General features: G+C 39.4%; 1 protein-coding gene across 1 annotated transcript in view; it reads right to left on the bottom strand.

Moving 5' to 3' along the window:
- TENM3 (teneurin transmembrane protein 3) overlaps positions 1-27,659 on the bottom strand; it is a 701,853-nt gene that overhangs the window by 93,508 nt on the left and 580,686 nt on the right. Inside the window, exons 9-13 of the mRNA XM_061134549.1 lie at positions 26,482-26,692; positions 25,346-25,447; positions 24,942-25,136; positions 23,677-23,877; positions 18,590-18,775 (exon numbers count right to left, since the gene is read on the bottom strand). Of these exons, the coding sequence (XP_060990532.1) occupies positions 18,590-18,775; positions 23,677-23,877; positions 24,942-25,136; positions 25,346-25,447; positions 26,482-26,692 (895 nt within the window). The remainder of the gene's footprint in view (positions 1-18,589; positions 18,776-23,676; positions 23,878-24,941; positions 25,137-25,345; positions 25,448-26,481; positions 26,693-27,659) is intronic.

Genomic DNA, 27,659 nt, shown 5'->3' with positions numbered 1-27,659 from the left:
TTCCCTCACCACTTAACTCTCATTCTAAGACTGAGAAAAAACATTGCAAATACTTTATTCTATTTAGGAGCATCGATTAACTTGAATTTTAACAACTAGCAAGTGAGTTTTAACAACTAGGTTGTGCCAGTAGAGAAAAACAGTTTGTGTGTGTGTGAGCACATACCTGTGAGCACACACACACATATGCACTTGTTCTTGAAAGAGCTTTTGCTCCTATAAAATTGGCAGCATATTTCTGAAAACCTGCTTTAAATAAATAGTTTTTGAAAGTTTGCATATTTCATTCTTTTTATAGATTGGAAATTTGGTGAAACAATTACCTGTACAATACATCGCTTCTTGCATGCACCGACCTAAGCAAAATACCATCCTTCAGTTAGGAACACTATTTATGCCAAGACATTCCAAGAAAGTGAAATAGTATTTTTCCTGATTTAAGTCTGCCCAGGAAAAAAAAAAAATCTAGATTCTATGGAAAAGGTGCTTTGAGATGAACCGAATTTTTCAAGTCAGCACTGCTGAAAAAGTGCCAAGACAAGCTGCAGAATTTTGTACAGACAACTGGGAGAATAATATTTGTTATCTTCCTTCAGTTTAGAGTTCCATGTCTTACTGTAGAGGACATCTACATGACAGAAGTTACAGAGAAGCAGGCAGAGACAGACAGCACCACTGATGCTGGCACGCACACACACTTCAAAAGGGATGACTGTTGTTTGGCGTGTGATACGGGATTTCTGGTGCAGTCTCTACACACGGCATGATTTCATCTACGGGACCACATACATAAACATGGAGTAACACATGTCTCCTTCAGATTTGTGCTCCTTGTTTGAGTTCAGTGAATGACGGAAGCAAACCCACATTTCCTGATGATTTCCTAGATTTAAAAAAATCAGGTATATTTTAGTACCTTGATTGGAAATTAAGCTATTCAGAAAAGTTCTTCATGTTAATATATGAAAATCAGGATACAAATGTATTGCACACTAAATGAATATTTGGATCTCTAACATCCTGACACAATTAACTTGGTTATTGCAATTACCAAGTGTTAGAAGGCAATGGCAACCCCACTCTGGTACTCTTGCCTGGAAAATCACATGGACAGGGGAGCCTGGTGGGCTATAGTCCATGGGGTCGCAAGGAGTCGGACACGACTGAGCAACTTCACTTTCACTTTTCACTTACATGCATTGGAGAAGGAAATGGCAACCCACTCCAGTGTTCTTGCCTGGAGAATCCCAGGGACGGGGGAGCCTGGTGGGCTGCCGTCTGTGGGGTCGCGCAGAGTCGGACACGACTGAAGCGACTTAGCAGCAGCAGCAGCAGTCACTCTGTGCCTAACTCTTTGCGACCCCATGGACTCTAGCCCACCAGACTCCTTTGTCCCACACCAGGCAAGAATACTGGAGTGGGTTGCCATTTCCTTCTCCGGAGGATCTTACCAATCCAGGGATCAAACTTGGGTCTCCTGCATTGCAGGCAGATCCTTTACCATCTCAGCCACCAGGGAAGCTCTTCCTATAATTACCAAAGTGATGTCTTGCTGGTAGTTCCAAGTCTTGTGGCAGGAAAACCACGAAAATCATCTACTGATTTGGTCAGTATCAATGAGTTTTCATTTCTTATCTACCATTATTACTTTTGCCTACTTATAAAATTTAATATTTAAGGAATTTATAGAATAAAGTGTAAATGAGTATGTAAAATAATTAGGTCTTTCTCTTGCCAATTTTTAAAACTATATCAGGAAAAAAACAAAGTTGGATAATCTGTTTAATTTGCTGAAGATAAACTAATTTATTTGGAGAAAACGGTGGATAAATGGCTCTTTTCAAATGTGATTTACAGAGAGGGTATTTTTTCTTTATCTGTAGCTGTGAGAGTGTGTGCATTTGTATTTTGGGTATTAAACTTTTCTGAGACCTTTTTCATGAGCTGATACTGGTGACACAAGTCATCTACTCACTTTGTATGAGTGTTTTTCAGTGGTCAGCGTCTATACATAGTATTCAGTCTACTGAAACACAGGAAATAAATTTAACTTTTAAAAGGAAGTGTGTAGTGGGAGTTCCCTGGTGGTCCACTGTTTAAGACTTTGCCTTCCAGCGAAGGGGGCTCGATCCCCTGTCAGGGAGCGACTCCAAAACATAAAACAGACGCAATACTGTACAAATTCAATAAAGACTTAAAAATACTAAAACCTTAAAAAAAAGGGAAGAGTGTTGAGTTTCCAGTAAATAGTTTACAACTTTCTTAAATCCTCTACAGTAGAAACTGATTTTACCTAAACTGTTTTTTGTTGCTGGGATTGTTATTTTTATTTTGGCAAGCTGTGGAGCCTATTACCAGTGATAGTTTTCTGAATAGAAAGTGACAGTTTACTATTAATACATTACTGACATTGTTATCACTGCATCTGTTTCTATGACAATTCAATCTTATGTGATAGGCTCATAGATAATAATGTATCTTTATCACAGAAAAAAGTTCATTTTCACATATTCCACTATAAACATACAAGGTAAAACCAACAGTAATTTAGGAGACAGCATAGTCTGGTGCTTAAGAGGATGGGCTTGGGAATGATTCGTGTGGATTTGAGTCTTGGTTCTATTACTTAGTAGCTGTGCATCCACAGAAAATTTTAGAACCTCTCTGAGCCTGGGTTCTGTCAATGGAGATTTTAATAGCTTCTACTTAATAAGATAAGATAATGTACACTGAGATAAAGACTAATGTACACTGAGAACTTTACATTGTGCCTTAGCACATAGTAAACACTTGATACATAATAGGTACTATTAGTCAATCATTTAAATAAAGAATATAAAAAGGACAAAATTACAAAGTGACTGGTATCTTTTCAGAGACACCAGAAAGAAAGGAACCTGACTTTAAGCAAAGCACCTCAGGACTGCCAATGATCTGTTTTCATAAACCAGGAGGTCCACTCTGCCCCAGTAATGTCAGGATAGGATCGGCTGCCGCATGTTCCACCTCCTCATGATATACTCCCTTTAATGGGACCATCCTCCATCTGAACAGGCTAGATCCCAAAGTGCAGACAACTCTACTTTTATATTAACAAGTTTTCTTATTGTCTCACATAAACCCTCAGATAGTATAGATACACAGTTCCTAACCAAATTCCAAATCAGCTTTTTGGAATAAAGAACACACCACCACTTGTCCTTATATATTTTGTGTTCCCTCATTAGTGACTCTACTTGAGCAACACACATTAATATTTTCTACAGGGCTATAAATCTTCGTACAATCTGCTCATAAAATCGGAAATGCAAGACACTTTTACAGTAACTACTTGGGAAGTAAGACATCTATATATTCTATTTTACATGCATATCACAATCCCCAGACTACAATTTTGCTGAAAAATTTTCATTCTGTTCTTCATTATGGAATGTACTGAGCAGGCCTGACAGAATATACATTGCTAACTTTTCAAAGAGAATGATGGGAGTTTGTGTATCACCATTCCTACAAACAGGAGGAAATTCACTGTCACTTGGCTTAGAAAAGTGTTCCCAATAGTTTGTGGTAGTTACCATGGGCGTTATGCGGGTATACCCAATGGTAACGGTCCATCTAGACTTTTACTATGTGGCTTGTACCTACACTGGTCACAGATCAGAGAATAAAGCTTTTGGTGGCAGGAAAGAGTTAGGGTATGTGCAGTAACCACATGGGGAGTTTTGTCTTTGCTTCTTATGATGGTTATTTTTTTTTTTTATGTATGGTGGGTTTTTTTCCCCTGCATATGCCAATGTATTTGGAGTGGGTTTCTCGCATGCATAATAAACACTACTGGGGACTCATCTTAAAAGCCAAGAGTGGAAGTGTATGTGAAAAGCATTATTTTACACTTCATTGTTCATGTGGGGACTAATGAATGAATACCTAACGCCATTAATTCACAATTAGATCACTTATGTTTAACCACACGCTTTCTGTGCATACATATATAAATATTAATTTTGGATAGAACGATAATCATTCAGCATCATAACAATTAAACAGCTGTAACCTGTCTCATGTGTTAAGTCATGGAGCTACAGGCAAGCTCCAGAAGCAGATGGTCTTACCCACCCATGCTTAATGTTACAGACTTTTAAAAAAAAGAGGTGTTGACAAATCAGAACAAGGAGGCATAGTTTTAATGCAAATCGGCCCATTTGCAATGGAGATTACTCTAAAAACTAATTTGGTGTATAGGAAAAAAATTAAGCTCTGTTGTTAAAGGAAGACATTATATTCCATTTGGATATAACAGATTCCCCACCAACATAATTATTTACTAATTTCATTCAACCAACAGCGTTTAATGGAAAAGCAGCTGGCAAAGTATTCATATTTATGGACCTCCTCTGACTGCTCCTTAATTTATCCAAGGCACATGTCTGTTAAACCCCAGAAATAATAGCCATATTTCAGGCAGCTGTTTTCCAGCACCACTAAAGAGTACTCAAAGAAGAGAGGGTCAATGAACCCGTCATGAAGAAGAGCAATAGAAAAAAATTGGCTCGAGTCACACAGTAATCTGTGAAAATAATATGTTAAATATGAAAAGGGAGAAAGGCCATGGCTTTTGCACCGACTAACACCGTAACTGAACTTGTATTTGAGAAACAGGTAGGTGGAAAAGGAATGGTTTCAAGATGAAAAGAGGCTATTTTCAATTTGTCACATTCAAGAAACGACAGAGAGAAATTCCACCATTCAAAGGACACTGAGGTATCACTGCAGGAAGAGATAATCATGTCCCTTAAAATTGTGGGCTTAATCTTCCACCCTTACATGACACTAAATGCAAAGTTCTGATTTTTTGTTTACTCCATTAAGGTAACAGGATCTTTGTAGATAACGAGAATTACTTAAAATCTACACGAACACTTCATTAGCTGACTGGTAGTCTGTGGTTATCTGTCTTCAGTTTACTGAAGACGGTGACATATTCATAATCTGGCTCTATTGTAATCTTTCTCTTTCTCACTGATACTATGAAAATATCAACTGATAACATATTATGTTGCACTTGGTTTCACTCCCAAATGCCTTGGAACTAAACTTCTCAATAAAAGCTTCTGATGAACCTGCTAAGAATTTAAAGGAGCATCTTTCATCTTTATTTCTGGTTCAAGTGTATATCCAGTCAATGGTGCTTTCAGACTTCTACACTACATGTAGTGGAAAGTAAGGTATTAGATGATTTTTAAAAGATGCAAATTGATGTAGTATTCCAAACTAAAAAAGATCTTTTAGTATATTAGCGAAGGAACATAATGGCATAATAAAATATTATGAAATACATTTGATGTACTACTTAAGTGGTTTTTATCCTCATATCCTATCCCTTCATAAACTTTTAAAACTATAGCATACAACATTTTAATTCAAATGAACAGATTAAACATTTTCTTTGCAATAAAAACGATAATTTATAAACTGTTTCCCCAAGACACAGAGCACTTACACAATAATTTATTTTGAGACACTTAAAAAAACTAGCTAGAAAACCTCTAAGTTCATAGTGGGAATAAACAGAAGACAGTAAGAAAGGAGGGAAGTGGTTTGTCAAGGTATATTTCAAGGTTTGTCAGGCATATTTCAATGACACCTAAATGATCATAATACAGTACAAATAATCACTATTTTCTTCTACTGCTCTTATTAGAGAAAAAGAACAATGGATTTAACCCTCCATTTTTTTCCCCCCAAACACACACTACCTCTAAATCCAGGGGCCCTCACAGTAAGCTGAGTAGGAGTAAGGTTAATTTATAGCAGCTCTTGAGACTCAAGCTACACCACAGGAAACAGACAGGAGGAAAATTTGTGTACAAAGAACCACCACAGGACAGAATTCTTTATCATACAGTCGACTATAAAGAATGTCAAGCATATTTCTTCTAAAGAACTCAAAACTCTCATCCTTATAGGCTACGTGTAAATCATCTAAATGGAAAGATCTAGGTTAATTCCAGATACACTTAACCACAATTACCTACATTCAGAGCTGACTTTTAGAAGTCCTAAAAATGCCCCTTTCCTAAAGTATAGAAACACGTGCGACATTTCCCAAAACGATGCTACTGTCACTGGGATTTATGAGGAGCACTGCTGCCGTGTGAGGACAGAGTCTCAGCCTCAGGCTGCCGCCTCTGAGGGTAAATACAGCAAGAAGGACCCGACAGAGAGCGTGTGCTCAGTTGCTCAGTTGAGTCCGACTCTTTGTGACCCCATAGACTGTGGCCCTCCAGGCTCCTCTGTCCATGGGATTCTCCAGGCAAGAATATTGGAGTGGGTTGCCATTTCCTCCTCCAGGGGATCTTCTCCACCCAGGGATAGAACCCACATCTCCTGCATTGGCAGGGGGGACCATTTACAGCTGAGCCACCTGGGAAGGTCCAGACAGAGAACAGTGGAACTCAGATATCTGAGGTTCATAGCGAAGGGTGTGAAGGGTGTGACGTTAAGGGCCTCAGGAAGCATCACTATGAACAAAGCTAGTGGAGGTGATGGAATCCAGATGCACTATTTCAAATCCTAAAACATGATGCTGTGAAAGTGCTGCACTCAATATGCCAGCAAATTTGGAAAACTCAGCAGTGGCCACAGGACTGGAAAAGGTCGATTTTTATTCCAATCCCAAAGAAGGGCAATGCCGAAGAATGTTCAAACTACTGGACAACGGTACTCATTTCACATGCTAGTAAAGTAATGCTCAAAATCCTTCAATCTAGGCTTCAACAGTACATAAACCGAGAACTTCCAGATGTTCAAGCTGGATTTAGGAAAGGCAGAGGAACCAGAGATCAAATTGCCAACATCTCTTGGATCACAGAAAAAGCAAAGAATTCTAGAAAAACATCTACTTCTGTTTCATTGACTATGTTAAAGCCTTTGAGTGTGTTACCATAACAAACTGTGGAAAATTCTTCAAGAGATGGGAATACCAGACCACCTTACCTGCCTCCTGAGAAACTTGTATGCAGGTCAAGAAGTAACAGTTAGAACCAGACATGGAACAAAGGACTGGTTTCAAATTGGAAAAGGAGTACAACAAAGCTATATACTGTCACCCTGCTTATTTAACTTATATGCCAAGTACATCATAAGAAATGCAGGGCTGGATGAAGCTCAAGCTGGAATTAAAATTGCCAGGAGAAATATTAATAACCTCAGATATGCCGATGACACCACCATAATGGCAGAAAGTGATGGGGGACTAAAGAGCTTCTTGATGAAAGTGAAAGAGGAGAGTGAAAAAGCTGGCTTAAAGCTCAACATTCAAAAAACTCAGATCATGGCATCAGTCCCATCATTTCATGGCAAAGAGGTGGGGAAAAAAAGCAAACAGTGACAGACTTTATTTTCTTGGGTTCCAAAATCACCGCGGACGGTGACTGCAGCCATGAAATTCAAAGACGCTTGCTCTTTGGAAGAAAAGTTTTGATGAGTCTAGACAGTGTATTAAAAAGCAAAGACACTACTTGCCGACAAAGGTCCATCTAATCAAAGCTGTGGTTTTTCCAGTAGTCATGCACAGATGTGAGAGTTGGACCACAAAGAAAGCTGAGTGCTGAAGAATTGATGCTTTCAAACTGTGGTTTTGGAGAAGACTCTTCAGAGTTCCTTGGAGAGCAAGGAGATCAAACCAGTCAATCCTAAAGGAAATCAGTCCTGAATATTCACTGGATGGACTGATGCTGAAGCTGAAGGTGTATTACTTTAGCTACTGATGTGAAGAACTGACTCATTGGAAAAGATCCTGGTGCTGGGAAAGACTGAAGACAGGAGAAGAAGGGGACAATAGAGGCTGAGATGGTTGGATGGCATCACTGACTCAATGGACATGAGTTTGAGCAAACTCTGGGAGATAGTGAAGGACAGGAAAGCCTGGTATGCTGCAGTCCATGAGATCACAAAGACTCCAACACAACTGAGTGACTGAACAACACAGCAAAGGGTGGTTAGGTACATTTACTCATATTGTCAGGGGTAAATAAACTGAAGCTGGGGCAAATAAATCGTCACAACAATGAATGAACATTTATCATGATGGCTCTGGGGACTGTGGATTTTACTGATGGTCACCCAGCAAATCAGGAGCAAAGTTATGTGACGATTCTAACCCAGACTTTCCCCAGCATTTGTCTGATTTGAGGCAGTAATTCTCCCGATGGTCTTGAGACCCGATATTACCTGTGCAGGCAGGTTGACAAGTTAAGGGAGTTAACAAATTAAGGAGTTGAGGTTAACATGTTAAGGATGCTCAAAGTCAAGGTTGCAAGGCAGTTCCCAGAAAGAAGAGTCAACACTAAAAACCACTCTGAAGTTTTAGAAGATACAGATTGGCAAAGTTATTAGAGATTCAGAGTGATTAAAAAATCTAGACATACCACCTTATACCTTATATATGATGGCAGCACAGGGCTTCCCAGGTGGTTCAGTGGGTAAAGAATCTGCCTGCAGTGCAGGAGATGTGGGTTTGATCCATGGGTCGGGAAGATTCCCTGGAGGAGGGCCTGGCAATCCTCTCTAGTATTCCTGCCTAGAGAACACCATGGACAGAGGAGCCTGGTGGGCTACAGTGCATTGGGTTGCAAGGAGCTGGGCATGACTGAGCATGCATGCACACATACATGATGGAAGCAAAGACTTAACTAAAGTTTCAAATTTAAGACAGTGAACTTTTTTGTTGTTGTTAATTCCTCTCTTCCTCAAAGGCTACTGAACCCTGAGTGAGATGACTAATTTAGCTTTAAGTGCAGATCTCCCATTGCTAGCAATGCTGGCTTCAGTTAAACGGAAACCTGGCTTCATTCACATCCCGTGAGGCTGAAATTGGTACAAAGAAAAACAGACTGATAGAAAAGAACAAGTTACCCAGTGAAGAGAAAAAGCACTTAAAGAAGAGTTGAAATCAAACTTCAAAATGGATAGCGAGCGACCATTATCTTTAACAACTTCTCTGATTATCCAAGCACTTCTTCATAAAAAATGAAAATAAATGCAATACGGTGACACTGACTAGTGAAACAAACACGACCTCTGTGATGGTTTAAAAATACTGAAACCATGTAGACGGAGGGCTGACAACCTAGCAAAATGGGGCCTCCATTATTCAGAAAGGTCAGAGAAACTAGTTTTGCATTTTTCAGAAGAGAGGAGATTAAGCGACCTCATTAAAAAAAAAAAAACCAATTCTGAGGGGATTACAGAGGATCAAGCACTGTATATAAAATTGTTAACTGAATAAATCAGACTCAGAGAAAGAAAATAATATCCAGAGGCCCCCAGTGGATGTGTTATCTCAAAGGAAGAAACAGACATCTAAAAAACCAGCCTGGTTTTCAGGATATGGGTGATTCTCAGTGAGTTGTGAAGGAGGCTTTCCCGGGTTCTCTTAGGAATTGCCAGGCTCTCGGTCACATGAAATTACTTAAGAGTCAACTGAGACTTCAGGGCAAGAAGAAACTTAAGGTCTCCTTTTCTGCACATTCCATGGGACACTTTTTAGCCTGTCTGGATTTTTACTGCCAACCAAGGGGAATCTCCTCCCCTCAACTCCGCACCTGGTACATCCTGATGGTCCACCTCCACCCTACACAACAGATCACCAAGCATCTCTGTCCACACCATCAGTGTGCTGCAAACTGCAGGGGAGAGGTTGTTCTTGGGACCAGCATGCTATAGGTTCATGATTTAAAAACACAAGCATCCTGACCAATTCCTCAACAAAGAAATACTCATCAGGGACTCTCTCGGCAGTCCAGTGGTTGGAATATCATGTTTCCACTGCAGGAGGCACAGGTTGGGAACTAAGACCAGGAATGCTGCATGGCCAAAACAAAACAAAACAACCAAAAAACAATCACTGAAAGTGAAAATCAGGGCAGGGTTATAACTGTGTCATTCATCAGGCTCTCTGTCTATCAGATCTAGTCCCTTAAATCTATTTCTCACTTCCACTGTATAGTCATAACAGATTTGATTTAGGTCATACCTGAATGGTCTAGTGGTTTTCCCTACTTTCTTCAGTTTAAGTCTGAATTTGGCAATAAGGAGTTCATGATCTGAGCCACAGTCAGCTCCCGGTCTTGTTTTTGCTGACCGTATAGAGCTTTTCCATCTTTGGCTGCAAAGAATATAATCAATCGGATTTCAGTGTTGACCATCTGGTGATGTCCATGTGTAGAGTCTTCTCTTGTGTTGTTGGAAGACGGTGTTTGCTATGACCAGTGCGTTCTCTTGGCAAAACTCTATTAGCCTTTGCCCTGCTTCATGGAGGTTCGTGACACTGTACAGGAGACAGGGATCAAGGACATCCCCATGGAAAAGAAATGCAAAATGGAAAATGGTTGTCTGAGGAGGCCTTACAAATAGCTGTGAAAAGAAGAGAAGTGAAAAGCAAAGAAGAAAAGGAAAGATATTCCCATTTGAATGCAGAGTTCCAAAGAATAGCCAGGAGAGATAAGAAAGCCTTCCTCAGCGATCAGTGCAAAGAAATAGAGGAAAACAACAGAATGGGAAAGACTAGAGATCTCTTCAAGAAAATTTGAGATACCAAGGGAATATTTCATGCAAAGATGGCTTTGATAAAGGACAGAAATGGTATGGACCTAATAGAAGCAGAAGATATCAAGAAGAGGTGGCAAGAATACACAGAAGAACTGTACAGAAAAGATCTTCACGACCCAGATAATCATGATACTGTGATCACTCACCTAGAGCCAGACATCCTGGAATGTGAAGTCAAGTGGGCCTTAGAAAGCATCACTACGAACGAAGCTAGTAGATATGATGGAATTCCAGTTGAGCTATTTCAAATCCTGAAAGATGACGCTGTCAAAGTGCTGCACTCAATATGCCAGCAAATTTGGAAAACTCAGCAGTAGCCACAGGACTGGAAAAGGTCAGTTTTCATCCCAATCCCTAAGAAAGGCAATCCCAAAGAATGCTCAAGCTACCTCACAATTGCACTCATCTCACACGTAGTAAAGCACTGCTCAAAATTCTCCAAGCCAGGCTTCAGCAATACGTGAACTGTGAACTTCCAGATGTTCAAGCTGGTTTTAGAAAAGGCAGAGGAACCAGAGATCAAATTGCCAACATCCTCTGGATCATCAAAAAAGCAAGAGAGTTCCAGAAAAACATCTATTTCTGATTTAATGACTACACCAAAGCCTTTAACTGTGTGGATCACAATAAACTGTGGAAAATTCTGAAAGAGATGGGAATACCAGACCACCTGACCTGTGTCTTGAGAAACCTGTATGCAGGTCAGGAAGCAACAGTTAGAACTGGACATGGAACAACAGACTGGTTCCAAATAGGAAAAGGAGTACGTCAAGGCTGTATATTGTCATCCTGCTTATTTAACTTCTATGCAGAGTACATCATGAGAAATGCTGGGCTGGAAGAAGCACAAGCTGGAATCAAGATTGCCGGGAGAAATATCAATAACCTCAGATATGCAGATGACACCACCCTCGGCACCATGGCAGAAAGTGAAGGTGAACTAAAAAGCCTCTTGAGGAAAGTGAAAGAGGAGAGTGAAAAAGTTGGTTTAAAGCTTAACATTCAGAAAACTAAGATCATGGCATCTGGTCCCATCACTTCATGGGAAATAGACGGGGAGACAGGGGAAATAGTGTCAGACTTCATTTTTTTGGGTTCCAAAATCACTGCAGATGGTGACTGCAGCCATGAAATTAAAAGACGCTTACTCCTTGGAAGGAAAGTGATGACCAACCTAGATAGCATATTGAAAAGCAGAGACATTACTTTGCCAACAAAGGTCTGTCTGGTCAAGGCTATGGTTTTTCCAGTGGTCATGTATGGATGTGAGAGTTGGACTGGAAAGAAAGCTGAGCTCTGAAATTGATGCTTTTGAACTGTGGTGTTGTAGAAGACTCTTGAGAGTCCCTTGGACTGCAAGGAGATCCAACCAGTCCATCCTGAAGGAGATAAGTCCTGGGTGTTCATTGGAAGGACTGATGCTGAAGCTGAAACTCCAGTACTTTGGCCACCTCATGCGAAGAGTTGACTCATTGGAAAAAGCCCTGATGCTGGGAGGGATTGGGGACACGAGAAGGGGACGACAGAGGATGAGATGGTTGGATGGCATCACCAACTCGTTGGACCTGAGTTTGAGTAAATTCCAGGAGTTGGTGATGGACAGGGAGGCCTGGTGTGCTGCGATTCATGGAGTCGCAAAGAGTTGGACACGACTGAGTGACTGAACTGAACTGAACTATAACTGTGTAAGTTCCATCATCAAACACGCTGCTGACAAGAGAAAACTTCTGTTATGATTGGGTGTTTTGTAACACATCTGATGACAGGAAGGATTTTCCATAGATAAGCTTTGGTTTCCATACATTTCAAACCTTATTTCTGTACTCCACTACTTATTTTCCTGGGCTTCTCAGGTGGGTCAGTAGTAAAGAATCCTCCTTCCAATGCAGGAGACTAGGCCTCAATCCTTGGGTTAGGAAGATCCCCTGCAGAAGGAAATGGCTACCCACCCCAGTATTCTTTGTCTGGGAAATCCCATGGACAGAGAAGCCTGGCGGTCTACATTCCATGGGGTTACAAAGAGTCAGATACAACTGAGCAACTAAACAACAACAGCAACAACCTATTTTCCTGTAGTTCGGGGCTCCACAGGACAAATTTGTTTCTTCCTTTAACCTTTGACTCTGTTCCTCTGATGTCCCTAGGCGAGTCAGTGGGTGGGAGGAATATTCCCGATGACTAGCACTAAGAATCACAGATGGCGATGACGTCATGTCTCAGAAGAATATCCAATTAAATGGAAACTAGGCTCAAATTCTCTTTAGCTGAATCCTCAAAGTGCCCACAGCCACTCAAGTGCAACGGAAAAGAGTGATGGAGAAGTTGGCAGTGGAAAGAGACCGAGGTCCTAACTGATCTGCAACATGTGACCATATACATCCATGGTCCCCTTGTAAGATCCGAGGAGGGGCCCATGCAAGTGAGGGGCCCTGATGCTTGAGCTTCACCAGCTTCACAGCAAGGATGTCAGTGGCCCCATCAGAGACCCCTTTCTTAACATGACGCTGATAGACGTGAAGCCTGGTCTCAGAGCAATCACTTGGTGGTGTAATGTGGTCCTTATAACCACTTGTTAAGGGAGAAATCATAGAGTTTAAAATATAAAAAGATAGTTTTAGAATTTCCATATTTCATGCCATTATGAATGTGATTCTCAATTTGGGAGAGCTGACAAAAGCCACAGAGAATATTGATCTTGTCATCTCAGTGAAGTATATATCAGCGAGGTCATTTTGTTTTCAAATTTGTCACCTAAATGTTTTAATTTAACAATTAAAACACTATGCTTTCACCGTTATTCTGAGATGAGAATTAGAATAACAAGCCTAAGCCATGCCCATACATGGTACAGTTCCACTCTTTCTTTTACCCCCATACTGCTTAATAGATAACTCCCCAGCTGTGTATATTTCAGTTTCAATTTCTCATCTCCAGCACCCCTAAGCCCAGAGCACTGTGGTATTTATGAGAGGTGTGCTGAGCACTCTACATCTAAGTTTTGTCTGAACAAACAAAGCATGTCTTTGTGATCATTAAGGATCTTGTTTCCCAATGTGCTAAAGAATTAGAATAAAAACAAATAGCCAGTCTTTTGTAGCTTAAAGGAATTAGGATTTCCCCTAGGCCAAATTTCCATTTGAATTGCCTGAAAGTACATGAAAATCAATGTAGCTCAATAAACAGCTCTGTGTTTGAGACATAACTAGAAGAAAAATATCACATCAGACTCTACCTGTCTTTCATCACTGTGATTTTAAAAAGCAACACCTCCCTAACTCCCATCCCAAACATATTAACTTTTTCTTAAGCCACATCCAGTTTGAGACTAGGTCACACTTTATAACAATGAAATGGAAATTATATTAACTCATTAGAGCAAATTTGCTGGATAGCCATTTGTTTTATCTTTTTAAAACAATTTTAGCACTCAAAATGTTGTCTGTGTTATACTTTGACTCATTTATACTTAACAATGAAATAAAAAACTCTAATTTGGTAAACATTGCTAGGCACTTTAATAAGTGATTTACATTCTGGTATTTCATATGATCCAATGACCCTATGAGATAAATAAAATTTATGGTGACAACATACGCAGAGAAGTTAAATGATTTGCCTAAAGTCACAGAGCAAGCAAACGATTTAGCAAAGATTCAAATTCCAAAAGCTCTAAAACATCAGACACTCTGCTTCAAAATCTCATATAATAGGACCATTAGAGCCACTTCACATTTGCAAAAAAAAAAAAAAAAACACTAATGGAGGCTAAGAACAGTTAAGTCAGTGAATAAATCACAGGATTGGTTGGGAAACATCTTTTTTAAAATTTCAAAGCCCATGCCTTTTCTTATTATGTTACACTGACTTTCATTAAGAAATAGTTTTCAATTTTCACAGATGAGCTGATCAATAATTGCTTAATGGATAAAAATGCATAAATTAACAAATGAAATGTAACTGAGGCACACAAATGCCACAAGAAAAATGAAAATGGAAGTTAAATGAAATTGAGAATAAAAAGGGAACCCTGTGCTTAAAACTAGCAATTTTTCAAATTAAGCAGAAATTATCAATACATTTTCGAATATCAAGAGCCCCCAAGGGGTCCATCACAATGGGATACTGTTCAATAGACTACAAAGAAATTAAAAAACTCTTCTCTCCTAGAAACACTCCTCTATCTAACAAAGATGAAAACCAAAATGTCCAAAGTTTCGCACTTAAATAATTATGATATTGTTAATGCTTATTGGAGTGGAGATTCAGAAGTTTGCTTGGAATCTTGTTCCAGGATTTAAATAAGTTTCCAACCTTCATTAAGTCTAATCACTTTTTAGGCAATTTAAGCCCATTTTCTCCATTTGTGTCTGTGGGGAAATCAGTGTCCAGTAGGGGATTTGCCATGAACAGACAGAGATCTGAGCCTTCCTCACCTTCGTAACAACCCTCTGATAACTATCAGTTGCATCATTCAATCTCCCTCCTCCCCATCCTTCAGGTCACAGCCTCATCTACAGCCTCCAGTGCTCTCAGATATAAATGGATGGCTCTAGGAGCAAATTCCTTCCAGCCATTGCTGAAAAGAATATTTCTTGGGGGAAAGTACAGGTTAATAATACTTAAAATTTGGTACTTAGGATGCATCATTGGCCAAGATAGTTAGCTAGTGTGACACTTTTATGGATTCTGTCTCCAAACATCTATTCAAGTAGAGGCTGTCATGGTATTTGTGCGCTTCTCTGTCCCATTCACTCCAGCCATAGGGCAATTGGGTGACTAGCCTCTCTTTCCTAAGCAAGAAGAAAAGAGAGCGCCAAACCGAGTTGCCTCTGCATGGTTACAGATTCTGGTTCCAATTAAATACATTACAGATAGTGAACCTACTGAGTTAGGCCAAGCATCTTCCGGTTCACAGATATGACTTTGATACATCTCAATTCTCACACTACAGAACTGTTTAAGTTTTGTCATATAGTTATAATAATATTCTGTCAACTATTACTTATAAACCATGTAGTTATATTTAATATTTTAAAATTAATTTCTGTATCCTCTAAATAGTTATCTTTCCAATCTTATGAAAAACAAAGGCAGAAACACAAGTATGATAATCTTTTGACCAATTATGGAATGTTTGCTTACAAAGGAAGACATTTATGGTAGTTGAGCATCTCCACCAGTGCTATTAGCAGTGAACTGTGCCAGTAATCATTGCTGGCACTTCTTCGATGTGATTCAGTCATATAACTCTTTATTTATGAAAGGGTCCAATGATCTTAAGTGGTTTTGAGGGGAGGAAGGGAGATATATTCATTTTAATGATAGTGTTTCTAAAAGTAGATTTCTCTTTGTTTCATTTTTTTTTTTTTAATCTGGATACATCACTAATCAAAGTCTAACCCAAGAAAGGAGAAGGACTTGGGACAACAGACCTGAGGATGAATTTGCTGAATACATGATTCATAATGAGAGCAAAGTGTGAACACACTAATAAAAATATCAGAATGCAATCAATCCCTTCAGGTAGTTGGGTGTTCTGTGAATACTCTAAATTCAGAACCTATTTTACTGTCAAAATGCCTATGGTTTTACGGAAGCATGAAGAGTTTATGAAGACAGTAAGATGACTAATGAAGAATATTCTTTGCTTTCTATTGGGAACTTTTGTTTGCTTCTAACTGTTTAATTTCTCCTCCATCTCTCTTTCAATTAACCTCCCTGTTTGTATTCAATGAGATGGCACATAATATGGAGAAAGGAAAAAAAATCTCGCTAATTTATGAGTCTTCTTTCATAAAGTGAAAGCTCTTTTCAGCCAGACGTCTAAGTGTTGAAATCAAGAGGAAATGAACAGAACAGTAACTCTTCTGAATGAGAAAACATACTGTAGTTTCCTGGGCTGTTTAATCAGTGGCTCACAAAGGCCTCCTTTTAAAGGACCCCTGAGACTTCACTTTGGACATATATACAAGGTAGGAAGTAGATAGGGAAAAGCAATTGGATCTTTGTATGCAAAAATTTGGAATAACTACTTCTGAGAGTATAAAAGAGTAAAACAATGATTTAAAGGTTCTCTGCATCTTTTAAAAGGTTCATTTCGAAGATTTATTTTTAAATGAAGCAGGTCCTTTCCTTCTATACTGTCACTCATATGGAGTATAAAAGCAACAAAATAAAATGAAACAATAGAAAGTGGAATTGTTAACCACTGCAAGACATGTTAAATTATAAAAAACAGACCTGCTACTAACAAAAATCCCCTTTCTTCCCAGACACCAGGAAAGTTGTTCAAGAACAGGTCCTTTGTGGGAAACTAACCATGTAACATTACCAAGGTCAGTAAGGATACTCAGAGAATGATTTGTTTGGTGGCTGTTGGTTGACAAGTTAAAACTGCCCATGGATAACTTTACAGTACACTTCCTCATAGTCCAAGCTATATATACATGTGTTGGTTGTACTTCCCAGGATACAAATAGTCCAGTATATAACATTTTCCTTCTAGCTAGATTCAATTCACTTATGATGGGGGTGGTGGGGTCAAAAAATACAATGGAGTAGGATTAGAAGCACACTCTTCCTGCCCTGCTTCTAGCGTGCACCCATTCTGGAACTGGGGCATGGAGCTGCCTGATCATAGGGATACTACACTGTCCCTTGTACATCCTCAGAAAAGTCGCAAATCATGGTTGTCAACTATTTTCTGCCTTGCTGTAGCTCATAAGTGGGGCTCAAGTGAACAACACGCAGCCCCTTCCCTGTGGAGCCTCCCTTAAAGAGTAGAGGAGGGCAGAGCCTCATGTGGGAATGATGTTAGGGGTGAGCTCTCTGCAAGTGTCCTGCATGTGCATGTTGTAGCCAGTAAGACTACAGGCTCCCCAGTTGTTGGCAGTAGCTCACCTTTAACAGGTGACCCTGTAAGCACGTTCAAAGATAAGAGTTACCATAAAGGTCTGATCTTCAGAGAAACATCATTTCTCAAATTACAAATTTTTTGTAGGATCATGCCATTTATAATGAATATTGTACACTTTCACTGAAGTGAGGTAGAAATGTATTACTTAACTTCTGTTGCATTTTCTTTAAATAAATGTTTTACTTTCAGTGACTAAAATAGTAAAGGCAAAGGCACTGAACACCCTGAAAATATAGCACTAGTATATGTATTCTGGATACTTTTGTATCCAGGCTAAATAGAACTTACATAGTAACATTTTGATCTTAAACACCTATTTGATTGTCTTATTTAACCAACACGTGTGCCAGAATCTCATCATATTTTAAGAAGTGTGAAGCATATAAATCTAAGAAGAGCTAGAATTGTGTATTTTACTCTTCCTTCTCACAGTACTACAAAATAAAATCATAAGAACTCAGACTTCTTTTTTCGAGACTCAAATAGACGGACAAGGGCTAAGATGTGTGATTCTGGAATCTATAGGAGTTGAAAAGGCTATATACTGGGAATCTTTTTTTCAAGTAAAAAATACTGCTGTTCCATGGTGGCAATATGTAACACACAAAAGGAATATTCAATGAGAGTTGGTTTATAAGAAATGAAGTCCTCCTTATGTGAGTCAATTTTGGTGGCCATCCCCCAAAACAATGAAGAAAAATATCCTTATACTTCATACTTGATACAGCGGTTTTAAAAAGAACTGGATTATAACAAATTCTCATCTCTGTATAGCAGAAACTCACACAACCCTGTAAAGCAATTATATTCCAATAAGAATTTTAAAAAATTAGAAAAATAAAAAGAACTGGATTGCAATTGGACAATGAGGACCTTATTTTAAAATGAAGTGATTCCTTTGGAAGAAAGAGGACAAACTATCAATAATTAGAAGAGTGTTTCCAAGGTGAAACGCAGCACCTTGCGAGCTCTGTTAGGGTACTCGGGGCCCGGGGCGGGCCAGGGCCGGGGGTGGGGCGGGGCCAGGGCAGGGGGCGGGGCCAGGGCAGGGGGCGGGCCTACCGATGGTGCAGTGTTCTCCGTTCCAGCCCTGGCTGCATTCACACTTGCCATCCTTGCAGGTCCCATGCTCGGCACAGCGCGGGTGGCAGGCTCTCTGATTGCACGCTGGGCCCGTCCAGCCTTCTTCACAGCGACAGGAGCCCCCCATGCAAACACCGTGTGAGCCACAGTCCACAGAACAGATTTCTAGATGTAAAACAGAGGAAGCAGGTCAAGAGAGCAGAGTAGACAGACGGGAGTGAGAAGAGGAGTTAATAAGCAGTGCTTCGTCTTCAGCGCTAACCTGTGACAGTGAAAAGCAAAATCCTTGTACATAAGCACCAAAGTATTTACCTACTAGGTCAATTTACCCACTAAGTAAATTTCAGTATCGGCGGCTAAGAACGATAAACATAGTTTTGCTTTTTTTAATTTTACATGCTGCCGTATCGGGCATAAAATGCACATGATAATTATGCTATAAACAATTTCCTATATTTATATATGCGTGTACACACGCACTGCTAACAAAACAGAACATATGATTCATAATGAGAAGAAAATATGTGCACACACACTTATATGTTTCTCGGAGTATGTTTTTGACAGCCAGGAACACATGAACATATACATCAAATTGATATAAAATTTATGGAATATTTTTATGTCTATGTATGTCAGGTATTTAACAGGAGTTGGGTTTCACCTGGGTAGCAAAAATTGAAAAGGAGTTATTTTTAATCTTATGGTTTACATTTTTAAAATATTCAGAAACTTTCATTAGAAAGAATCTGTTATTAAAAAAAGTAAAAAAAAAAAGAATCTATTATAGTATGCATATTAACTTGGGTCTGACACACAAACACACTGGTTAAATAAAGCAAATTGTTGTTTTTTTTCCTCAACAGTATATTTGTACTGCTGACAGAAGTTGCTGAGCAAAACAATAATAGAAAACCAGTTTAACAATATGTATAACCATGAACTCTAACATTTGAAAAGTAAGGTTTTCCAATTACTAGAATTACTGAAAAGGGCAGGAGTCACCAAAGGACTTTAAAAATGGGAACAAGAAGTTAGGTCATTAGAACAGAATTCAGGCATCTGACATGTTTTTTCTTAAAAAAAAGTTTTTGTTTTTTTTTTTTTGACGAGATCCAGTTAAGAGAGACAGACAGAACTCTGAGGGCATTTTATTTTTTGCTTTTTACATATAAAGTTAAATAAAATGAACTATTTTTTTTTCTTAAGATTGGAAGACTATTTTGTTTAGTTTTGGTTTTCTTTCAACAATAAACATAATGAACAATAAAAGAGATCATTTCTAACAAACAGGAAATGGACTAGCTGAATTTTAAAATAAAAAATAGCCAGTCCCTGTTTAGGTAGTCACCTGCATGATCCCACAGTTCCCCAGTCATTGGCCAAATAATATTTCTCAGACAGTGGACTTCACAGGGCTGCAGAATTTTTAACAACTTGATCCAGGCTCTGTGACAGTGGGAAGCATTTCTTATAAACAACAGTCAGGGCTATGAGCTGGAGGAGAGTGGTACGTGGTTTTTCACGCCACATTTTCTAACTCCTTTGAATTAAATTTTTGATTAAAGGAGCCAAGATGTTTTGATTAACTTCAGAGGAACAGAACTGTCACCTGAGCTTCAGAAGAGCGAGGTTTCTTTCTGAGGTTCCCTTTTTTATTCAATCTAATCAATTTTTCATTAGGGTGAAGGTGTTTATCAGCGTTTAGCACACTTGCTTTGAGCAAGGTGCGTCAATCTTTGTAATGAACTTATTAATTAGAGTTAATTTAATTGAAGTGGAATTGAAGGGCTAATTAATGGACAAACTGCTGCTGAAGAGAGAGGAGAGCTCTGTTGCTTTCAAATCTATAAACTTTCTGATGGAAATAATTCCTTTCTTCTCTTTTAGCAGCTTAACCAAATGTTTCTTCAGGTGTAAAACCTACTCTCTTATTGAATTTAGATCTCTGAAGGTCATTTCCACAACAACAATAGAGGCAGCTGGTAGTGCTCTGCTTTAGAATTCAATAGGTTAGAAATTAGAAATGCTACTGGCTTTTAGGTCAGGAATGTAGATTAACAAAGGTGTCTTCCTAAACTTTCAATGAGATCTGTGCAATATGCAGACTAATTGGAGGCATATGAATCCAGATGTTTCCACAGGATAGCCCTCTGTGTACTTGAGATCTTTACTAACAACTCTAAGTGAGTTTTCTGTCTTTCGGCAGCTAATAGTAAAGTTTAATAAAGTTTTGCTATGTGCTTAACTACTTTCTCCCAAAGAAGTATACTGTGCTTATTAGTCAACTCTCTATACTGAGAATTTAATAAGTGTGCATTTTGCATTAAGGATTTAAAGATGAATAGGATAAAGACCTTCACTGATTATGTCTAAACAGTCAGATATACAAGTAAAATTAGATTTTCAGCTAGCAAAACAGTAACAGCAGTATGAAAAAAATCAGTCTAAATATGTAAAATAATGACATGTAATTTTGGCAGCCAGTTTAATTTTTTAACTAACACTGATATCCTTTTTTTGGCTATTCATAACAATACCATTTTTACCATTTTATGAAGATCAAATTACTTTTTGAGCTATTTAATATCAATTACAAACCATCCTTTATAAAACAATCCTGGTAATGTACTAAATAACTTTACATGAAACAAAAAAGGGGCCATTGTTTTGTTTCTTTCAGACTTGGAAAACTGTGGGAAACAAATTAAAATGACAATATTTCAAACAGGTATTATTTTATAACTACTATTATTATGCCTATTTCACTAATGGAGGCAGAGAGGCCTGAATCAAATAGCATTATACTAGCAATTGTATCTATAAACTTTAATTGGATTTTTACATTTTTAGTATAGAAGCTGAAAATGTAAATAAAAACCCCAAAGAAAGAGCTAAATGCCTATATTGTTCTTGTAATTATATATTTTTAAAGTGGAGGACAAAATGAGCTAACGTGTTATTGAAAATAATGCCATGCATCCATGCTTGATAAACCTTGGCTGGTGATGATTTTTTAAAACTCATTACTGAGACATTCAAGGTCCTCTGTAATTCAGCCCCCAATTTAGGTTTTTTCACTCTTATTTATCCTATACACCTTGCCTGCTCTGACAGTCATGAATCTTCTAACCAAAGTCTCTGGTTCACCTCTGAATCAACTCGTGTGTCTATGAAGCAGTGATGGGCATATTATAGAGACCGTCTCCCTTCACACTCTATGGCCCACAAGATGAGGGAAGCAGAGGATAAGGAGGCCAGGAAGAAAGATTGAAGGAAGGAAAGGAGAAGAGAAGGGAAAGGGGAAGAAAAAGAAGGAGAAAGAAAGAGCGAGCAAGAAGGAAAACTCCTAAGTTGCTTCTTTAACTAGGATATCTACTTATGGGTTCAACAGAAGTTTTCCATCAATACCACAAATTAACCTATATAAGACTTTCTCTAGTTTGGGCTTCCGAGATTCAATTTGTAACAGGTGAAGAGTGGTCGGTTAATCTTTTATGCCAATATTGACTCCTAGGGCAGCAGACATATTACCCAAATTCCTCAAAAAGGCCAGGAAAGGGTGAGTTCAGAGCTCATGGTCTTAAGTACTTTCTAATACTATTCCCCTAGTCAAAAAATATTCTTTCAACCTCCACACTAACTGCAATCTTGAAAAAAAGGAAAGAAATATTAAAAATCTTGTAAACTTTCAACATGCATCAAGGCAGGATCTAAATATTGACTTAATTTAGTGCATTAGTCCATGTAACACTCAATAGAATATTAAACTGGAGCATATTGGTTTCTAAGTATTTCATATGTGTTTATCTTATCTTCCCAATGAAACTATAATCTCCATTCCAGTATTCTTGCCTGGAAAATTCCCTGGACGGAGAAGCTTGGTGGGCTACGGTCCACAGGGTTGCAGAGAGTCAGCCACGACTGAGGGATTGAGCACACAGATTAGAATAGCATCTTTCCATACTGTGTGACCAGCGAATGGTCACAGAATTCATTCATGGGTTGCAAATGGCAATAAAAAAGTAGAACAGACTTGAGAGAAAGTATCACTATACATCACTTTGTAAAGCTGTCATTTCAGTGATGTGAGTAAATGCACACAAAATATGAGCTCAGAATGTCAAAGGTCATGTCAAGGTCATGGTCAAAACCTTGAAAGCCACTATTCTAGAGGGCAGGAACGATTGATTCCTCTTTTATCCCTTTGGGGCCTGTCACAAAGCCATACTCAAGAGTTGGTGCGTAAAAACATGACTGACTGAATAAAACTACTACTTGCCATTTCTATTATCATCATACAATGACAATTAAAAACTCAGTGTTGAACTATTACATACACCATAATATCTATGTGTATACTCTTTATTGTGATATTAAAATTCTTCTGTTGTCACATAATTTTTTAATTGAGGCTTCTCTGTTTATGAGATAATGTGTGCTAATCTCCAAGTTGTACATAGGCCTTCAGAGTTAAGCAGAAAGAGAGCTTTACTGAACTGAAATATTTTTTCTTTACAATAAGACTAAAGGAGAAAAAAATTTTTTAATACTAAAGGAGAAATTTTAATGACAAATGATGAAGCCTGTTTCTTTCCATATTAAAAGAGAACAAATCTCACTACTTTTAATATTTCTTTCTATAAATGGTCACTTTAATAAAATCTATATTAAGTGTAATAAAAGTGTTTTAAAAATTATTGGGTTGGTCAGAAAGTTCCTTTGGGTTTTTCTGTAAGACACTATGGAAAAATCCAAATGAACTTTTCAGCCAACCTAATAAACTACGGTAACCTTTGTGTGTACGTGTGCTCAGTCATGTCTGTCTCTTTGCAACTCCATGGACTGTAGCCCAGCAGGCTCCTCTGTTCCTGGGAATTTTCAGGCAAGCATACTGGAGTGGGTTGCCATTTCCTCCTCCAGGGAATCTTCCCAACTAAGGGATTGAACTCTTGTCTCTTGGGTCCCCTGCATCGGCAGGCGGATTCTCTAACACTGCGTCACCTGCGAAGCCCATGGTAAACTTTAGCTCAACAATACTAAGTACTCAGATGTATGATCCTCACCGTTGGAGCAGTCTGGGCCAGTCCAATTAGGGTCACAAGCACAGGAGCCGCTTTCCTGAAGATACGTCCCATGGCCAGAGCACTGGTCAGGACACATGGTCTTGAGTATTTCACAGTTGTTACCACCCCATCCAGGATTGCAGTGACATTCCCCATGGATACACACACCGTGGTTAGAACAGCCAGGGTCTAGACAGTCAGCTAGTGAGAAGAAAAGAGAACCAGCTTACCATTAAATCTAGAAGATATACACAGTACACACAGAACGAAGAATTAAATCCCCATTGACCTGAACATTTTGGCAACTCAGATATTTACCTACCATTTGTAAGAACCTGTTTCTGAAAAATGCAGAGAATTTATGCAGTAAAGCATTAAGAGACATGCCATTTAGGTAATGGAGACTCTTATAAGGATTCATAATTCTCACTTCTGCTCTTGAGATGACTGCTTTCCATTCTGCCCAGTCAGAGAATAATAAGTATTGGCTTCGCTATGACAAAATCTGAATCAGCTGGCCTATCCATAACCACTGAACACTGACAGCTGTGTGGGACCCTCACATGTTTGAGAAATAAATGAGTTGCACACCCTCTATCCTTCTTAATTCACGTTAATGTGCTTTAGATGACGAGATTTAATTTAGCAATTTGACTCAATAAAACTTTACACTTGTAGGGTCAATGGCCTGAAAATTTAATTCCAGAGACTTAATTGCATTACTTTGTGTGTGCAGATCAATAAAATCAATTTGATTGAAGAATGGAAATGGTGCTTTTCTGCTTTTTGAAAAAACTAGCTCAAATGCATTTTACAGTATAGTATCCTAACTATCATCATTATATATAGTTATGGAGCAAACCCATGATGTATCTTTTTCCATCAGTCTATTATATTCAATATTCATCTTTCTAGAGATACCAAATGCCAACAGATTTAGAGACTGGCATCAAGGTGAAAAATGGCAAAAAATAAACAAACAGTCCACTGTTGGGTCCAAGACACAAGTTTTTGCTTATTTTCTCAGAGTGAAAAAAAAAATTATTCACACAATTGAGAAAGAGCAAAGGGACTCCTTGGTATTTTTTCTTTTTATTAGGTAAGATGTTCATGAAGTAACACCTCCATGAATATGGAAATCAAAATTACCTTCAGAAGGAGGCATATAAAAAGATTCATTGCCAAACTAAAGGTTACACATATCACCTGTTTTTTTTCTTTATGAATATCTAAGAACAGACTTCCGCAGATATTGACATGTTTACCTTCTTCGCAGTTTTCTCCTTTGTATCCGGAGTTGCAAGCACAAGAGCCCATGATACAAATCCCACGACCCCCGCACTGCGGGTCGATACACTGCGTCGTGGGCACATCGCATTCTGTGCCCTTCCAGCCGCTGAAACAGAGGCAGCGGCCCTTGGAGTACTGGCCGTTGCCGCTACACAGCACCGGACAGGCTGCTATGAAATAAAACACGACAGGGGCTTATCAGCCATGCTTCCCACCGAGATTCGCTCAAAGCAGCAGCACGTCGTCAGAACAAGCGCTATATGCCATTTCTGCGCCCCCAGCCCTCCACCTCCCTTCCTGTCTTGGGAGTTTGCTGAATGACTAGAGTTTCTACACAGCTTATTTATCTTGGCTGAAGAAAAGAATCTAAGTCGCATACCTCTTGAACAATCCGGACCCAGAAATCCTGGAAAACAATGGCAGGTTCCAGAAACACACTCTCCATTTCCATGGCAATTTCTGGGGCACTCCACCACAGACTCTGAAGAAGAGAAAAAGAAGCGATCCTTGCTGAGCACCCTGCCTCCTCTGCGAGGTAAACCGTGTCACTTTGATCATTTTAGCTACATCTTGAAGGACGTATGGCTGGCTGGCTCCATAACCCCAGAAAGGACTCATTTATACCAGGTCGTGTACGAGCTAAGTGGCTTCAGGCTCTGTGCGACCCCATGGACCGCGGCCTGCCAGGCTCCTCTGTCCGTGGCATTCTCCAGGCAAGAGTGCTGGAGCGGGCTGCAGTGGGGAAACAGCACGTAGCCAAGATGGCAAAAGTCAAGCTCTCACGCCCGCTCGCCCCACATCCTGTAAAGGGTGACTCTGTATGGCTATGAACAGCTGAGATCACTTACAGCACTGAGCATGCGTATCACAGTGTACCTGCCTGGCCACGGGCCACGTGGGTTCTGTAAATGTATACAAGCTCCACCTGAGAAACCCCTTTCGCTGCTGCGCCAGTCTGGAGAGAATAAACATGTCCCCAGTTCCTAGGGCTCCTCGAATTTCCTTCCAGCTTGCCCGCTCGTGCCTTACCTACCCTGGGTTCAGCGAACAGTGTGGGAAGTGAGACAGTTGCCATTTCCTACTCCAGGGGATATTCCTGACCCAGGGATTGAACCTGAGTCTCCTCCACTGGCAGGCACATTCTTGACAACTAAGCCACCTGCATCTCTGATGTCTCCTTCAGGGGCAGGCAAGTTATCACCAGCGCCACCTGGGAAGCCCCTAATACCAGATTATTCGAATAGTAAAGCAAAACACTGCTAATTTCAAACACAGGTATTTTTAACTGTTTTTGTGATGCACTGTCCCCTCCAAGCTACTTCCGAATAACACTCCTTCCGTGCTTCATGGTTTGTCATATATTCATAAACAAACAATTTAAAAAATACTTCTCATAATTACTTCAGGCCTTAACATCCTAGGACTCACTCAGAACTGGTGAAGGTAATTTAGTTTCTATTTAACACAGTGTTGAGGCTGGGCGCCTGGAAGTGATACTTGGAAGATGGTCCTTACCTATCACAATGGTGTTGAAGGACACCTGCTCTGCATTTTTCCCATCGTTATAAAAAGCCAGATGCCAGATTCCAGAGTCCAAGTACTGGATAAAGCCGGCCTCATGGAGACTGACGGACCTCGCCTGCCGCCCAGCCCTTTCGGACTCTAGCAGGTTCCGCTGCTCTCTTGCGATCAACCTGCTGCCATCTAGGAGCTCCACAAAGTCATACTGAGGACGAGGACAAGGAAAACTGGTTAGCAGACAGAAATACTACAACGGCAGGGTGAAGTTCCTGATTGACAGGTCTTCTAGGCATCGTATTCACAGGGGTGATGGAGGGTACCTCCTGCATACCATTGTTGTATTTAACATCACGGACCATTTCTTCCTCTAGTTTTATTTAATTCTTCCGACTGATGAGAAGTTTGTGAGTTTAAGCTATAGAGAACAGACCTGGGGTTTGCCAAGGGGCAGGGTAGGGGAGGGGTGGAGTGGGCGGTTGGGACTAGCATGTGCAACTATTGTATGTAGGATGGATAAATAAGGCTTTACTGTATAGCACAGGGAACTATACTCAGTACCCCACGATAACATGGAAAATGTATGTATAACTGAATCCTTTTTCAGTACAGCAGAAATTAATACAAAGTTGTTTAACCAACTACACGTCAATAAACTATAAAAATTTTTTTTTACAAAATTTGTGAGTCTAGGCAATTTGGGGCTACAACCATAAACCTCCATCATTTTTAGACATTAGATGATCTCTTAAGGTTTTCTCCTAATTAATACTTAAGTAGTAACCACTGCTACTGAATACTTATTCTGTGCCAGGATTATTTTTAATCATCATTAGCAACATTTCTAGGAAGACCTTATTGTTTACACTTTAAAGATGAAGGAAACTGAAACCCAAGAAGCCTCAGCAGGGTCAGATAGCTGGTCAGTGGCGTAGGTGGTTTGTGAACTGCAGTGAGCTTTGCTCCAAAGCTTGGGCTGTTCCTATTACCTGCCTCTCTATGACCCTGATATAACCACTGCAAACACCATGGAGAAAGCCAGCCATGGAGTTTTACTTAGTTGCAGTTAGATTAGAAACATATAATAAGATGCCTTTACATCTTTGATCAGCTCTTCTGTCCATGGAATTTTCCTAGCAAGAATACTAGAGTGGGTTGCCATTTCCTCTTCCAGA

Source organism: Dama dama, chromosome 32 (assembly GCF_033118175.1).
Source record: "Dama dama isolate Ldn47 chromosome 32, ASM3311817v1, whole genome shotgun sequence".
NCBI lineage: Eukaryota > Metazoa > Chordata > Mammalia > Artiodactyla > Cervidae > Dama > Dama dama.
The sequence above is the reverse complement of the archived record's forward strand: the minus strand, read 5'-3'. Positions and strand labels throughout refer to the sequence as shown.